Genomic DNA, 18,891 nt, shown 5'->3' with positions numbered 1-18,891 from the left:
GCCTTATATATATATTGAATTGCCTTTCTCACATTTTTGTTGGAGTGTGAGGGGCATGTTGAGGGACTTTATTTGATACATGTGTATATGTACGTATGTGTGTGTGGCATATTTTTTTAATCACTATCATGCTAGTTGGAATGCAATAGTGTAGATTTGTTTACTGGGCTGTTAGCTCATTCCATTTTATTTTCATAACTGTAGAGTGAAGAGTGTTGATAAATGTGCTTAAGGTGGGTTACCATTGTGGATTTGAAGCTAGAAGCCGAGAGGTTCAAAAGCCGCCATTTGAAGACTTTCATTGTATGTTTTGGATGTCTCAGTAATGTGTGGTGTACCTCATTTTGTGTATTTTGAGCCAGTAGTACCTTGAGGGTATTGTAAAGACTTTTTAACACTGATATGAATGAGTTGGTTGTAGTGTTGAATTGTTAGATGTTTGGATGTATGGTTTTATACTAGCTTTCTTTCATGGTTTTCTCTTGATTCCGCGTTTTCATACGTTGAGCCACTTCCACCTGAGTGACGTTTGCGACCTCCGGTCGCGATCCCGCACGCTGACGCCCTTCAGACAGGGGGCAGGGTCGTGACAACTTTGTGGGTGAACACTGTTTGGAATATTTGGAGAGAGAGAAATAGAAGAACATTTGAAAGGATACAATATGAGATTGAAGTTTTGAAGTCCAACACCCTTGCAACAACGACCAAACAAGCGTTGTAAGTTTATCCCAAAATCGCAGATTTTTTAGAACCCATCTGAAGTTGCTAAGCCTAATAATGACAGACAAATGCGGAATGCTATTTGGATGCCTCCTCATGAAAATTGATTAAAAATCAACTTTGATAGAAGTTTGAATAGAAATTTAAGGCCTAGCAGGTTATGGTGGTACCATTAATTACAAATTCACCTACTTGGGACCATGTTGACATACAACAGTGAATGAAGCTGAGATAAGAGCTTTTTCTATGGGTTTAAAGATAATAAAGAATCTCGAGAGCCAAAAGATTATTGAAGGTGATTCAAGCAATGTCATTTCTTGAGCAAAAGGAAAAATGAAGCTACCTTTGAGTTTAAACAATATTTTCGATGAATTCTTTTCATTTTAAGTAGTGGTTCTTTTGAGTTATCTCAATGTTTTAGGGAGGCTAATATAGAAGCTGATGCTTTAGCAAAGGGTGGTGTGCACCAACATTCATTGGTGGTTACATCCTTTTCTTCTTGAACCTCCTTGTAATCGTTCTTGAGTGAATGAATTCGTAGTAACTGATTTCAAAAAAAAATGAAAAGTGAGGATGATATGTTAGGTGGATGTTGGGTCCAAGTACCATTGTTATACATTTGTATTAGGGACATAATATAAATATAGTACGCGTATAATATTTTTACTTAACATCCACCTCATTTATACTTCCTTGTGCATCAGTCAAAAGAACTGCCTATTATAATTAGGGTCAACAACTCCGCTACCATCATCCTTAGAAGAGTGTGGATGGCAGATGTTAGATATGAGTACCTAATTATGTACATGTATAGGATACAAGATATTTTTCCTTCAGAGCTGCTTCTTCAAGGAATTGAGCCGCCTAACGATATCGTGAAAGGTTTCGGCTTCCCAGTCTTTGAGTCTTGGTTGCCGCAAGTCGTTATGCCAAGGCAGCTCGGCATTTTGCCCCCTGCAGGAAGAGCCTCCTCCCCAGCACCAACAAGCAAGGATATTTAGATCAATGTCCCACTGAGGGATAAGTCTGGAGCTCGATGAGCTTGCAGAAAATTCTCCTCCATCTCCCACCAGAACATTGTCTTTCGGGGGAAAATTGAGATCGATCGATTCACTTTAATAGATGCTATTGTATTATACATCCATTATTCAGTGAGTTAGTTCTCTTTGCATTTAGTAACCTCTTCATTTTATCCTTTTATGTTTTGACGTCATCCGTCATCTTTATTGTCATATGCCACCAAAATACAAATCTCTCTCTCTCTCTCTCTCTCTCTCTCTCTCTCTCTTTCCTTGATTGGTATTGGTTGTGAAGAGAATAGGTTGGGACAGTAGGCAAATATAATTGGTTGTGATGTGAGTGCACTACCTTGTAAATATCTTGGGATTCCCTTGATTTCAGGAAATCCTTCTAGATCGATATGAGATCCTATTGTTGAAAGATTTGATAAGAAGATGGATCTTTGGAAATCCAAATTAGTATCTTTTGGGGGAAGAACCATTTTGGTAAAATCAACCTTATGTAATTTGCCTATCTACCTTATGTCCATCTTTCGCAAGCCTAGGGCAATGGTGAAATGTTTAGAAGATATTATGCGAACTTTTTTGCGGGGTGAAATGGGAGATAGAAAAAACTAAAGTCGGTAAGATGGGATAAAGTATGCACACCCATTAAAGATGATGTGTTCAGTATAAAAAAACTAAAGTTGATGAATACAAGTCTTCTTACAAATTGGTGGTGGCGTTTCCATTTGCAGCAGAACTCTTTGTGGGGTAATGTGCTCAAAGAAAAATATGGAATGGAAGCTAGCTTTGGAATTATTAAAAGCCTGAGATATCGATCTCTAGTGTTTGGAGAGGGATCGACTATTATAGATCTCTCTATCTACGCCACAATAGAAAGTTGGTGGGAAAGGGAGATTAAACTCTCTTTTGGTTTGATAAGTGGCTGAGAAACTTTCCCCTTTGATACTTGTTCCTAAGGTCTTCTCTAAAGTGTTAAATCTACTAGCTTTAGTAAAGGAGTTGAGAGGGGGCGATGCTTCTAATCTTTCGTGGTCTATTGTATGCATGTGCAGAAGGATGTATGATGCTTTTTGTTGATGAATTTCAAAGCTTGATGGAGCTCTTACAAAAAAATTTCTATGCTCCAAATAGAGAAGATACTCTTGTTTGAGATCTAAATCCTCATGGTGACTTCTCGGTGAAGTCAATCTATCGTCTACTTTATGATGATAGGTTTCAAGATATAGATCCAAATCTGAAAATATTTAGAGTCATATTCCGCTGAAAGTTAAATTGTTATTGTGGATTGCGTGCCAAAAGAAGATTCCCACAATCTTCGGAGGAGGGGATTCATTTCAACAAATGGCTGCTTACTATGTTTGCAAGATGAATAAACAATAGACCACCTTCTACTGCGTTACCCTTTTTCCAATAATCTTTGGAATTGGGGCCGACAAATGATTCACCTTCATATCCAAATTCCTAAATCAATGAATGATGTTCCTTCAACAATAGATGCAGCCGGGTCTTCCGAAGATCGATAGAATACTATGACGATCTTTATGGACTAGTATAATGTAGAATATATGGATAGAACACAATAGGAGAGTTTTTGAAGGTATGTGCCTAGACTAGAATGTTCTTAAATCAAATGCTTTTGCAATGGCAGTGGATTGGTTCTCGCGGTGCATAAGGATTGTAGTGGTATACCCAAAAGTCAGGTTTTCCAGAATCCATTGGAGGTGGTAAAATTATATTAACATTTCAATGTGGTTCAAACTATTTAGAAACCTCATCCTCTTTGAATGGTCGAAAACTTAATTTTGTTGGTAGTTGTTTTGGCAACCCAGGACCAGCTGGTTTTGGAGTAATCATTTGAAATCACAATGGGCGTATTATAAAGACCTTCTCAAGACTGTATAGGAATATGAGGCTGAATTGAGAGAACTTTTAGATGGTCTAAAATCCTAATGGAATTAGATGGGCATAAGACGATTGAAGGAGTTTCTTCCAATGTTATTGCATTGGTAAGGGGAGAGTTGAAGCCACCCTGGTGACTTAGTGGTCTGTTCGACAAAATTCATTATTTTTTGCTTCTTTTTTCTTTGATATTGTGCATTGCTATAAAGAGGGAGGGTAACACTAAAGTTTATGTGTTAGCTAAAAGGGGAGTGCACCGATCTCTGCTTCCCTGTAACTTTTCTTTGCATTTCCTTTTGAGGCAATGAAATTCGTAGTTAACTTTTTTTTTAAAAAAAAATACTTATCTCTCTCACTAAACGTTAACACAACCCACCAAAATACAAATCTCTCTCTCTTGAACTCAAATTTCTACGCTAGTCGCATAGTTCTTATTATATGGTACCAAAAATATCTCATCCTTCCGCTCTCTGCAGCCACGCAACACTGCATCCTCCATGACAAATTTCCATATAGCATAGTTTATAAGAAAAATCACAATTTTTGTAGTAAAGTAATTGGAATGACCTATAAGACAACTTCAACAGTTCTTAATCTTAATGTTTTGATTTTCTTATGGGTATTTGCTATAAAAGTTTGTTTTTGAAGTGAAAGTTGCGATAAAACAGTTGGTTGAGGGGAGGTTGTAAAGAAAGTTGAGTCTAAGGGGTTTTTCTAATTTTTTCAATTTTTATATCTTGTCCTTTTGAAATAAAAATAGTTAAATTTTTTCAAATTATCACTATTAAAATGGGAAGCTTGAATAATTAACGGTATTTTAATAATTTTACACCCAAAGAAGCCTCAACCGAATGATAATTGAGGGAAAAATTATTAAATTATCCCTCATTATTCTAGCTTCCCAACATCAAGTAGGCGATTTGAAAATATTTTTTAAGGATGCATATGATTGATGTAGAAATTTAAAAGCCTACCTTTAAATATAATTAGTAATCTTTTGATCCCTTTAGTGATACTTTAATAGATTTCAACCATTTTTCTATTGAAACCTAAAACACACAAGCAAGGTTATTTAAATTAATTCGCTCAAGGCACTTAAAGGGGTCAATTGATGAAATCCCAGTGCTTTTTTAAGGGAAAAAGAAAATCCTCAGCTCAAAACTTGTTGAAAATTGGAGTTTTGGTGTTGAATTGGTCATCTCAACCTTGATTTGTTAAAAAAATTAAGATTTTATGCCCTAAAAATAGTGTATATTGCAATATCTACACTATCTATTTTCACCCATTTAGTGGTCAAAGATTTGCTGCAAGATCTCTGCCATCTTTAGAGCTTCAAATTTTATAATCAATTGTGGAAATTGATTTAGAATTATAGACATTTTTTAATAAAGAATTTTAATGGTTTTCTGTACGAGGTTTCAACTTGACTTTTTTTCATGGACGTGGTTAGCATGCGGGCCAAGCCCGCACTTATAGAAATGTGATGCCTCTTAAAAATCTATTTTTGAGATGGATTTTTGGACTTAAATTTTAAGGACATGTAATCTCTAACATGGAGATTATAAATATGAAAAAATAAATAAGTTTTAAAAATAAAAAATAATAATTTTATTAAAAAAACATTTGGATCATTAGTTTCCTTTGGTTTTAGATGAACCACCTACTTGCATCCAATTTTAAGGTGGATGATCTACACTTCTGGACCACATATATAGAAATGTTGTCCAGTCCGCATAAAGCAATTTCCTTATAAAAATTGCGTCGGTGTTTAAAATAACAAACCCAATCAGGGAGGTTTCACTGATTTAATAAACTTTTTTTTTCCAAATGCAGAATGGGACCCATTTCTTTCGTCTCCATTCAACAAAAATGGGCATGTGATAACCGCTGGTTCATTGAATTCTTGTGACCTCAATATGGGCATATCATGTGTATCACGTGTGAAAAGATTGGAGAAGGTTTTTTTTAAAGGAAACGTTTCTATACTTTTCTTACAACATAGAAGATCTATCCTTTCCTTACCATCAAGCTGTCCAATTTTGATCAAAAGAGCCACTCACCTTTTTATCTTAGATCTGATATATCAAAATATTTTATTTTAAGTTTTTTTATACAAATTGTATGAATATGAAATTTCGTATGTGTTATCTTCTCATTGGAGAGCACCTATAAAAATATTAAATTTTTTTTCGATAAAATATAATGACAAAAAATACACCTTGAAACTTTCAGGGGTATTTTAGTCATTCTTTATTTTATTGGAAATTTTTTTTTTTTATATATTTTTCGCTAGTGCGAGCTTAATAGAGGATTGGACGTACAAAATTTGGTATCAAAATAGTTTATAGAAAAAAAATTAAAAATAAAATAATGTAAAGATGTGACATTGTGATTAGGGCAATCTTAACCCTCAATTCAGAATGGAAGGTTGCATAAGGGAAAAAGTATATAAGTTCTATGTTGTAAAGAAGCATAGAAAGCTTGCCCATTTCTTATAGGGTGAGGTTTGTAGAAGATGCACACTTTATACTATACAAGTACAATGCAGCTCTAAAGTTTATCAAAAGATGCTATCTTGGTATCGTAATATCTCAATGACTTGAAAATTTATGTTGAACTCAAAATATGAAATTCAAAATTTTAAAAAAGTATAAATCTTAAAAATAGATGGTCCAAATCAATTCTTACAAGATACACTATTTTTAGGATTTTAATTATTTTCTTCTTTATATACATATATATTTGGATGAACTTCATAATACTCTTTTCTATTATTTTTGAGGTGAACCCTACTTCTATAGTATAAGGTTGCGCCCTCATATAAGCCTATTCCTCCCAAGTCTCAATAAAATGAAGAAATATTCTTCTAACCAATGGTTTAAAAAACGGATCGGTGACTCGGATCGGGCTCCCCAAAAATCGATATGGATCGACGAATCGGCGATCCGAATCGGGAATCGGGTGAATCGGTCAGAATAAAGCTTCAAAAAAATCTGAAAAAATTATTAAAATTCATTATAAATATTTTTTTTTAGGAATTCAATAAGAAATGAGGGTACTCCATTAAGAATTTTCATGTTTTTGAATGAATATGCGAATATTGATATGTTCTTTCCTTGCATGAATCGCCATTCAGCATTTAATTTACATCACACAAAAGGATAAGCATAGAATTATCATGAAATAAGTATATCAACATACATGGACTACAATAAAGCATAAAATTAGTAACATACGATCTAAAAATAATATGATATACGACGTTGTTGTTCTTCTTGGTCACGCTGGTGCCATTGATTGAATTCGTTTGACAATTTATTGATTCGATCTAAAAACGAATCATCGATATTAGCGGGCGTCTGACTATTCCCAAATCCCTGAGTGTTAGTGTTTTGTTGTGTTCCCAATCCAAAATCTCCGAAGCTTGTCCATCCTTCATGCTCACCTGCACTGTCGTGCTCATCCCTACACTGTTGCTATTGGGACTCGATATGTGAATAATATGGCTGGGATAGGGTGGCCTCAGAATCATCATCTCTCTCATTTTCTCTTAGACCCCCTTCCAACTCTCTCTCATTAAGTGCAATCTCACCGACATATTGTGGATACATTGGCTGACTGCTTCCTCTTTCATGCTGCTTATCACTTTCTTCAATATCTTCATCACCGATAGCCTCAAGGAATACTCTCTTGTGCAACACTGGCTCCTCCTCTTCTACTACCCATTGGTCTGTTGTGTCTGTGACAAATATTGTGTTTAAGTCTATCGGCCCATAGTCTTCAAGCTTCCTTCTTATTTGTCGCTCTCTGAGGTTTAAATTATAATGAACGTAGACTAGTTTATGAAGCTTCTCAGAAGCGAGTCGATTCCTCCTAGTAGTGTGCAACCATTGGAACGTACTCTAGTTGCGCTCACAGCCAGTAGCAGAACATGTTTGGGAGAGCACCTTGATTGCTATCCTCTTTAGGTGAGGTGCATCAGTACCATGTATCTCCCACCATTCAGCTAGATTAAAATGTAAAAAACATTGTAAGGGCAAGAACAATTCATAAGATTAAATATATGAATGAACAAAATATTAGCGAGGGGATAACCTGGATCCATCATAGTTCGAGAATTTCTGGCAAGTCTAATTCCGAAGGATCCTATAGCATCCCTATACATAGCAAGCTAAAACAAATATATTACGTTTTAGTGCATTATTCCTCACAAATATAACAACTCAATGAAGTTCTTACCCAAACATTAAATAATACCTCTTGTATTGCTGCTACTTGGTTTCGATGGCTTCTCTCCAACCTTGCAATAATGTATCTAACCCCTTCCATGATCTTGTGGGGTTGTTCAGGTGTCAAATAGAAAAATTTTGGGTTGAAGTAGTAACCTAAAAAATATATAGGTAGAAAAATGTCATTTACAATTTCATAAAAAAATGATTTAAACTGAAACATTGTAATGATATAAATATATATTTACCAGCATAATGAATTGGACGTCCAAATTTGGTGTTCCACCTCTTTTCTATAATCTCGATCACTTTGCTAGCAAAATTACACTTCTCCCTAATAGCTGATTTCGCCCTCTCAATACCTTCATAAAGGATACCCATGGTAGCTTTCTTGCCAGCATCCACCATTCTTAACACCGTGACCAAAGGGGCAGTGGCCTCTACAACACTGGAACATCGAGACCAGAACAGCCTATTTGAGATTATGTTGTCCACTTTTATACCGGTACTGGAGGCTGTCATTTAACCACTCTTCACAAGTAAACAATCTCTTTAATGCACCTTCAGATTCTCGAATGGAGTCCATAGCTAAGTAATCGGTCGCAAAGCGGGTTATGGCAGGCCTGATTATCTCTTTTTTCTTAGAGGGTTCTCTAAACAGACATAAAATTTAGAGTGATTGTATATAAATCTCGACACCAACCTTGCTTCATCTAGAGTCTCCTTCACAATTTTGATCTCACCGATCTCCTCTAACATAAGATCGATGCTGTGTGCAGCACACGGGGTCTATACTAGATGCTTCCTCTTATCCATCAACTTGCTGCCCGCAGAAACACATGCACGCGCATTGTCCGTAATAAACTGGACTACATGCTTATCTCCCACCTCCTCCACTATCTGATCATATAGTCGTACGTAGAAGTTTGCATCTTTCTTCGTCCCTGATACGTCTTTGCTAGACAAAAAAGCTGTACCTTTTGGGAAATAGGCCAAGAAGTTTAAAAACTCCTTTTTGCTAACTTTATTCAACCAACCATCACTCATGAGAGTAATTCCTATCCTTGGTCAACTCCGTTTATATTCTTCAATCCACTTTTTAACTTCCTCTACCTCTTCATCTAATATTGGCCCACTGAGCTCATATGCCGTCCGGGGTTTTACCCCGGGCCCGACTCTCTGGATTGCACTAATCATAGGTGGAAAATATGGGCTATTGGCTGCATCAAAGGGAATCCCTTTATCGTAGAACCATTTAATAACATATCTCCTTAACATGATTCTTGTACCTTTAACCATGCCTTTTAGGGTCATCTGTTGTGACTTAGGCTTTGAGAGAAATGGGTCTTTACGACCATGACCTGCAATACTGGCACTCCTAGGTAACCTAGAAACAATTTCTTCAACAACTGATTCTCCTTGATACATATTGCCACCAACCCCTTCATACATATTTGAGCTGGCCCTGCCATACATGCTCGAGCTGGGCCCACCATGCATATCTGAACTAGGCCCACCATGCATATCGGAGCTAGGCCCACCGGGCATTCTAAACCCACGTTCCCTCTGATATTGTTCATGTAAACTCAATCTTGTGGCCATGTCCAGCTCATTATTATATTGCTCTTCTAGGTCATTATTATATTGCTCTTCTGTATCATTCCTGCTTGATGGTGTATATAAACTAGCTATCTCCTCATTTATCCTATGTTTGGCAATTTTTTTACCTATGTTAGCATTAAGAATTGCCACCATCTATTTTTTTACATTACTAGGGACACTAATGCATGCAGAAACTTCTTCCTTAACCCCTGCAAAGTGTTGCTTGAACCTATGTACCCCACTACTTATCACTTTTTGACAGTAATTACAAATAATTTTGTCTTTCTTGTTGGGATCAAGTCTGACCCCATGTTGCCATGCATGGTCTTCTGCACATCTTGACATGATTCAACTGTTTTAAGATGTAAAAAGTATAAAATTAACCTGACAGTTCAAAAAGAAAAATAATCACCATGTGTAGTGATAATATGTTGCGGTAGTTCATGTAGTCATATTCGTTGTTATTTGTTATTGCAAAATACCTTTTTTGACAATAATATTTTCGTACATATCAATTACAAACATTCAGAATAATATAATACAAAATGCAAGCTCCAAACATGGCTACAACTCAATTATCAAGAACATATATTTTTTGCATTAAAAAATTAATAATAAAAACAATTCTTCAAAGAGCCAGCTAACATCAGTCATTCCAACTAAAAAATCCATGAACAACAGATAAAAAAAATACAGTTTTGCATTAAAAATATAATAACATGCATTTTTTTGCATAAATAATCCATCAACAAACAATTTTTTCAACAAAAACTTTAACAATAAAAATTTAAAATATGGTTTAATACCTCATGATAATTAAAACCTTGTCACAATTTTCAGATCTTTTCGGAAAATCATCATTTTTCAAAAAATTGGATCATGGAAAAAAAAAAAAAAAATTACAGCAAACTCAAACAATAAAAATTAAAAATTGGGTTTAATACATCATGATAATCAAAACTCTATCACGATTTTCGCATCTTTTTGGAAAATCATCATTTTTCAAAAAATTCGATCATGGATAAAAAGAAATAAAAAAAAAAGTACAGTAAATTTTCAAAAAATTCGATCATGGATTACAAAAAAAAATTAACAAATTTTCAAAAAGTTCGAACATGGATTAAAAAAAAAAATCACAAATTTTCAAAAAATTCGATCATGGATTACAAAAAAAAATTCGATCATGGATTAAAAAAAAAAATCACAAATTTTCAATAAATTCAATCATGGATTACAAAAAATTCGATCATGGAATACAAAAAATTCGATCATGGATTACAAAAAATTCGATCATGGATTACATAAAATTCGATCATGGATTACATAAAATTCGATCATGGATTACAAAAAAAAAAAAAACATAAAAAAACAAAAAATTCGATCGTGGATTACAAGAACAGAAAAAAACAATTCGATCATGGATTGCAAAAAATTCAATCATGGGTTGCAAAAAAAAAAAAAAAAACAAAAAATTCGATCATGGATTACAAGAAAAAAAAACAAACATTTCGATCATGGTTTACAAAAAAGTCGATCGTGGATTACAGAAAATTCTATCATGGACTACAAAAAATTCGATCATGGATTACATAAAATTCGATCATGGATTACAAAAAAAAAAACAAAAAAAAACAAAAAAAAACAAAAAATTCGATCGTGGATTACAAAAAAAGAAAAAAACAATTAGATCATGGATTACAAAAAATTCAATCATGGATTACAAAAAACTCTATCATGGGTTGCATAAAAAACAAAAAACAAAAAATTCGATCATGGATTACAAAAAAAAAAACAAACATTTCAATCATGGATTACAAAAAAAAAAAACAAACATTTCGATCATGGATTACAAAACATTCGATGATGGATTACAAAAAATTCTATCATGGGTTACAAAAATAAAAAATAAAAAATAAAAAATAAAAAATAAAATTCGATCATGGATTACAAGAAAAAAAAACAAACATTTCGATCATGGATTACAAAAAATTCGATCATGGATTACAAAAAATTCTATCATGGGTTACAAAAAAAAAAAAAAAACAAAAATTTCGATCATGGATTACAAAAAAAAAAAAAAAACAATTCGATCATGGATTACAAAAAATCGATCAAGTATTACAAAACATTCGATCATGGATTACAAAAAAAATAAAAAAAATAAAAAAAAAAGGGAAAATTCTGTTCTATACAGAGCCATTTTACATAAGCGATTTTAACTAAAAAATCCACGTCTAAGTGAATAAATTACATCCAACTGAGTATATTTTCTGATAAACAGCAATATAAGGAATCAAAACCCTAAATTTTTAACACATTATTTCTAATATATCATGAAAACAAAATCAAAAGGCGGAAAAAAAAAAAAAACAGCGCAATTTTGGTTCCGCAGACATCTCAGTGTTTATCTCAAATTTCATGCTGTAATTGACCAGATTACGTAAAATTGAAAATTTTAAATCATACTAGACACAATAAAGATTAAAAACCCTAATTATTGAACTCATTATGTTCAAAATATGCGGTGAAATAAATCAAATGGCGGAAAAAAAAAAAAACCTAAACTTCTTACCTGATTTTGTGAACCGAAGCCTTCAATCTCCAAAAAACTCTGTTTTTCTCAACGATTATCACAAATTAGTAACAAAAGGTTTTGATTCACAGCTTTACGATCAAAATGCCTATAAATTTTGAAAGATTCATGCCCTATTTGGCATGAAACTTTCAGAAAAGGCGGAAACCCTAAAAAAGCAAGTTTCGTGATCCAAAAACACCAAAATTTTCAACCATTTAATTGAATAAAGCTGTTTACAGCCTGCAAATTAGATCATATGCCAAAAAAAATAAGAAAAATGATAAAAAAATGACAAATTTCAAATAATCCCGTGAAGAACACGGTATTCTTCACTGACTCGCCGATTTCACACAGTGACTCGGCGAGTCACTGTGCAGAATCGTCCGTTTCTCTCTAAAACCGAACGATTTTCGATTTTTTAGCCGATACAATCCGATTTTCGATTTTTTAGTCGATACGATCCACTTTTTACGATTTTCGAGTTGGACCCGACGTTTTTTAAAACTATGCTTCTAACCATATGATGTGAAAGGGCCAAAAAGGTCTGGAAATTAGGATACGTGGAAAGTACATTTACATTTAATAAAACAGCGGAACAGACCGAACATGAAGTTCGTTGCTCTGTCGGTGGAGCCCAGTGAATCGAAATTTTGGCTCATTCTAGTGAGAGATTTCAGAAAAGAAGAGAGAGAAAGTTCTTACTTTTCGTCCAAGAAAGGTGGGAGATCCTACATTCTCTCTCTACGTGGCTGAGTTATATGAAACCATGCTTGAACAGGTCGTGTTTCCAATTCTAAAGGCGTCACAGATGCATATAACCCTAACCATCTGTATAAAACCAAAACAAATGCGTGAATGAATTAAGCAAAAACAGAAAGAACGCCAGACGTTTCTTCAGTTTCTCGTTTCAACATGACGGCTTTCAGGAATTTTGCTAGGGTTTTCAAGGAGAGCTCTTCTCTTTCTGGGCTTCTTGCTCTTGGTGCAGTGAGGTGCGCTCTCTTTCTCTTTACTTTCTCTCTTTCATGTTATGAAGAATCCTTTCTTTTCCATGTTCTTTAAAGTATTTCTCTTTTGGATCTATCTATGACGAGCTTTTGTACTTTCGTCATTCTTTGTAAGTGTGAGTTACTCTGTTTTTTGTGAACGTATAGTTTGTTATGATTTGTTTTCAGAGAAATTTTGTTGGATTGTTACTGATTTCAGGAATTTGTTGGTTTATTTATTTATTATTTTTTTGAGTTGAATTGTATGACTGATGTGTTATCGATTGGTTATAATTGGCTAGCGATTGTTACTAATAGCTGTTGATCTGATTAAATTGGCTGTTTGGATTTCCTTTTTAGGTTTTAGCTTAATTTATGTGCTTTACTGATTGCATTAATATCCTTTATATTGATTGTGCAGGGTTCATTAGTACATATAATTCAGAGATTGCTAATGCTAGTCAAATAAACAAATCTGAAGTTCTTGAATTGGAATTGTGTCGGACTGATTTTTAGAGAGTGCGGATTTTATTGGACTGGAAAGAATGTTGAGGATACATGTTATACATATGACTTAATTAACCTAGAAAGGGATCTGATGATTAATTAACTAATGCACGAATCTGATTTGAAATTCGCATTGTTTACTTTTGACAATTTAAACTCACTCCAGGGGTTATAAGTGCTGTAAGATTCACGAAATGGTCATATATAATAGTGAGCGAGAAATACCTCTGGGGAGGAGGTATATTGCATAAATAGTCTGTGCTTGTGGTGAATCAGATCTATTGGTTCAAGCAATGATATCTAAAATCTGTTTCTGAGCAACATGAAAAGTATTAATATCCTTGAGCATAATTAATGCAGAGAAAAAGAAAAAAAATAATTAATCTTATGGTTTACGTTTTTGTCCTTTTTTAGAAAGGGATATGGTAAGTTAGATAGAGTCCATTTAGATATAATCCTTTTACATGAATAGATTTGTTTTTGAAAAATGTTATGGGAAGTTTTTGCTTTTAGATAAGATCCTTATCTACAACGTGAAAGGAGGATATCCATAGGAAGGTAGAGAGACAACGTTGTAGGGGGAGGGGGAGAGAAAGGTTTTTTGTGGGTTTTTATTTTATTTTGTTATTCATTATTTCTTTTAAATGTATTTAAAGGGAAGATGTCCCTTCTTTGGAAAGAGGGCGATTGGTAATTGAGTAAAAAGTTTGATCTTGTGGAGTATCTTGGGGTGGATTCCCTTACGGACCTAGCGAGAGGGTATAATCTCTCAAACCCTTATTTTATTTATTTTTTATTTTTTAGTTTATTATTTTCTCCCTACATCAATAATGTTCAAGAAATAACAAAAGTTACAAAACCATTAAGAGGGAGCTGAGTATTTATTGATTTATTGACATAGGAGCTTAAATAGTAAAGAAATGAATAAGATAATCTTAGCAGTGAGACATATCTCTAGATGGTTTTTAGGTGATAATGCTTACCACCTACAACTCTGATGGAAATCAGTGCTAAAACACAAGGATTTGGTCGAGACTTGTTAGGGTCCCGAGTCTGCATCAGGTCTGATAGACTTAATGGAGTCCAAGTAAAATAATATTGGGAGTCAACTAGACTCCGCAGGTGCCCATGTGTTTGATTCTGCACTCTCAGCCTGCTGAGTCTGAGTAACCTGGGTGAGTTTGGTTCAGACTTGTGGAGTGTTTGTTCACTGAATTGGAAATACTTGTAGCTATCACCTTGTAGAAAGTGAATACTATCAATATGTTTTTTCTATCCTATCAAGGTAGAGGGCCTTGCTTCAGGCTTAAATGGTTTTCTTCAAAATATTTACTTTGATGAATGAGATTGCTTTCCTCTGTTGGTCAACACAGTATGTTGCAATGACATATTTGGAACTTCTGATTGCACCTGAAAAGCACATTTCGTCAAGTCTCCAAAGAGGGCTAGATCTTTATATGTGATTGTCCTAGAAACCAATTCATTGCAACAAAAAATTTAAATAGTTTGAATGGTGATTGACTTGACTACTATGCTATATTTGTATTCATTGTCAATGCCTTCTTGATTGTAGTCCTTTGCTACCATGGGAGGATTGGACCTCTCCAATGAATTATTTGACTCGAACTTCACCCTGGATATTGAACCTATGCTATTTTTTAATTGGAGGAGGAAGGATGAATTCCCATGTGTCACTTTTATGTAAACTCAATTTCTTGATGTGTTGAGTTTATCCATCATTGAACTTTGATTGCTTTAAAATAAGAATTGCAATAGTTAAATTTATGTATTTGAGGTAATAAAGCATCACACTCACAAGCAAAACTATCACATGAAGAAAACTTATATATCATTAAGGGGCGTTCATGTAACACTTTCGAACAGAGTATTAAAGAGTAGGCAGAGAAGCATCTGGAATTGGAAAGAGCGCACCAAATATGCTTTACAAGGACGAAAATTCTGAAAACTAGGAGAATGGGTGCCTTTGGTTGCAATATGTGTTTGATGAAGGAGAGTCAACAATAACATTCCAACTAATGATGTTACCTTCATATTACTTACTTTGGCAAGCAATAGACGAGGCATTATTTATATTAAATATTGCATATTTGAAAATGAATATGACTTGATGTTCCTTTTTGAATTCTTGCATTATAGGAATTTTTTACACAATAGTGCTGTCAGCTCCTTTTTTTGGTAGGCAACCATTTATTCTGTTAAATATTGTAAGAGGAATCTCAAGTTTCTCTTGGGGCTGCACACAAAAGTAATGACCAGGAACTATTTGTTAGAGGTGAATGTAAGCATGGGGATATGGATAGAATCCCTCAACATGAGAATTTCTTCACTCAACTGATTCCCTATGTATTTGATCAATTTATTTCTTTGTTGGCTTCGCACTAAACAGGTCCAGTGATAACCTCCCTCATTATTCTAGAACCATCACAAAAGGCCCTACTTGACCCTGGGAGACTAGTGTTTCTAGAGACCTGCTATCAAATATGAGCTTTAAAAAGCTCACTTATAAGTGCATATGATGAATGCTAAACTTTGATTTCCACATATAATTGTGCAGTGTGCACCAGCTACTGTCACTTGTGAGTTAGTTTCTAAGCATAAGCCCTCCAAATTCCTCCAGGGGTATGGTTAAAAAAATCATTGCATCCTTAATCTGGTGTTTGAAGATTTATGGTCTACTATAACTGAACAAGGATAGCAATTTTTCCTTCCAAATACCCTCAATCACACCAAGAGACGTAGTTTGCACACTAGATACTCTCTCGGGGACATTGTACCTGCATGACCATAGCCCTGTCTGGACCGCTTCACTGATCCTACCTCCATACTCTTCATAAATGTAGCACAGGAGCTGCCTGCCTCAACCTCAAATCTTCGTTACCACTTTGTAATGGGTCAAAGCATATTATAGGTATGTAACAAATATATTTTCTTTTTTAACAGTACAATACACACCCATATATATAAATATATTGATAGTATGATTTCACATTTTATTATTATATTAAAATTTCTCCAAGTTCAAGGGAAGATCACAATTATGTTTTCCAACAATCTCTTTCTCTCTCTCACACACAACACAGTTACTCTCATACAAATTCAAACACATACATGTATGCATACTGATGCACACACATGCAGAAAGACACCTGATGTAGGAAAATTGGAGAAACAGTAGTAATTCAAGCCAAACACAAGCAATAATGAGAAGAAATCTAGCGTTTCTTCCCCAACCCAGCTGGGCTTTCAAAAGCCTGGGGTTTTTCCTTTCTTTTTGATTTATTTTTTGAAATGGAGACATGTTAATGAGCCTCCAGTCCACCATGCACCAGTTTTATAACCTTTTTAATGTTCAAAAGACAAAAGTTTTCTATACAGGAAATAAATTGGCCCATATGTCCTAACTTAAGTTAACTTTTAAAGTAAATGACACTAACTATAAATAAAATAACTAAAAAGTCCCAATTGGTCCAGTAATTAAAATGATTGAAAATAACCCCAAAGTAACGAGAAAATATCTCAAACAATGCTTGAATCTTCTTGTTCTTCTTGCTAGCCCTCTTCGGTTCAATCCTCGTAATATCCACAAGAATTAGGAGGAATCTGCTGCTCCCATAGAAGATACTTGTTACTCTGTCCATTTGATGCACTTTGTGTGTCATCATTCTCCCTAGTTTGATGTGAACTCACCCTCGAGGTAGAACCTTCATCCATCTTTGGTCCATGAAACTTCTGACGAATGAACAATGTTGAAGATATCAAAAGTCCACATATTTGATGGCAAAGTGACATTGTGAGCATTGCCGCCCATCTTCTTCAAAATCTTAAAGTGGTTTTGCATTGCAATCATTTAACTTCTTGTATTTGTTTGCTGGATGCCTTTCCTTCTTAAGGTACACCATCACCCAATCTCCCACATTACAAGATGAGATCAAGGCATGCCATGCTACTAAACCCCTTATAGACTTTGGATCAACCACTTTTTGGGCCCATTGGGATCTGCCAAACTTGTGGTACATGAGCACTACATACTTGGTCCTAAACACATTGGAGGATACTCAACCATGAACTTTGAAGCGGCCCAAGATTAATACAACGTTACCCCCGTGATTTCCTTTAGCTCGTACATAGTGATTAGATATAGGGGTTCTCCACTCAAAACAAATCGATGCTCCAACATCTAGAATCACATAATCAACCATTAGTTGGGCACCTTCTATAATGAACTTACTAGCAAAAAGCTCACAAGGAAATATCACCAAACACTTGGGGTGCTCCATGGTACCCCAATTTCGTAAAAGACATCAAGAGAATCAACATCCCCGCTACCACCATCATCTCTTTAATCCTCTTGCCTTCACCTCTTCTTCTCCATAAATAATTCACCCACCAAATTATCATCAAAGATAGGGCCCTCATGGAAGATGGGATCACTGTCGAACACAAGATCACCATCTCCATCAATAGGTTCCTTGTAAAAGATTGGATCACCCTTAGAATCACACCGATCATCGAGGATTAAAGTACGAAAGTCCCTTTCCAGTTCCTCGTCTACTACTCGGGGTGTAATCATGATGCGTCAGATCTCCAAAGCTACCCCCATCGTTACAAAAAGTCACTTTAGGCTCATCTTCTCCAAGTAACTCATCACAAACAAGGTCTCCATCAAATTATAGCTTGTTGTCCCCTTCAAAAACTTCCTAAAGAAGGTTCATAAATTTCCTTTGGGGCACTGAAAAGAGATGGGTCCAATTCCTGAACACTTAAAGCACTTAATAATGTTGCTGTTTGAGCGATTCAGGCGGCTAAAACTGCCCCTAACACCCACAGTATCCTACTATTTGAACAAACCAGTAGGTCGTAATTGTCTCGCCACCAAATTCCCACTTTTTCCTTTCAAATCGCGTCCACGGCCCTGCTTGTATGACCTTGGGCTCTGACACACCTTAATGATGGACGCCTCTGCTGTGCTTCAACATTAACTGCGAGGTTGTAAGCTTCAGTTAAGGTCTAGTAGTACTGTAAAACCACCATATCTTGTAGAGATGTTCTCGGCCCACCCACATAGCGTGGTAGTGGCACTATTCTTCTCTTTCAACCACATCGCTTTGTGCCATCAAGTGATGAAATTCATTCATGTACTCATTCACACTTTTTTTTCTCCTAGAGGAATATTGTTCACCTTATAATAAGGGATTGTAAATAATTTTTAGGTAAGATTTTTCTTTTAGTTTCTTTTCCATCTTCCCCTATGTATTAATTTTGGGTTTTTCCATTCTCTCACTTCTAGCTCTAAGTTGTTCCTACCATGTTGAGACACCTTTTTTCAA

General features: G+C 35.0%; 1 protein-coding gene across 8 annotated transcripts in view; it reads left to right on the top strand.

Moving 5' to 3' along the window:
- The first annotated feature begins 12,840 nt into the window (after nt 1-12,840).
- LOC18431645 (external alternative NAD(P)H-ubiquinone oxidoreductase B3, mitochondrial) overlaps nt 12,841-18,891 on the top strand; it is a 28,537-nt gene continuing 22,486 nt past the window's right edge. For all 8 annotated transcript variants that reach the window (XR_016050651.1, XR_016050652.1, XR_016050653.1 and 5 more), the window contains exon 1: nt 12,841-13,042. Coding sequence is in view for 1 of the 8 variants with exons in the window: in XM_020665619.2 (XP_020521278.1) it covers nt 12,963-13,042 (80 nt within the window). In the remaining 7 variants the exon portion in view is untranslated. The remainder of the gene's footprint in view (nt 13,043-18,891) is intronic.

Source organism: Amborella trichopoda, chromosome 2 (assembly GCF_054954075.1).
Source record: "Amborella trichopoda isolate Santa Cruz 75 chromosome 2, AtrichopodaSantaCruz75HAP2 v2.0, whole genome shotgun sequence".
Classification (NCBI taxonomy): Eukaryota; Viridiplantae; Streptophyta; class Magnoliopsida; order Amborellales; family Amborellaceae; genus Amborella; species Amborella trichopoda.
This window is presented reverse-complemented; position numbering and strand designations above follow the sequence as displayed.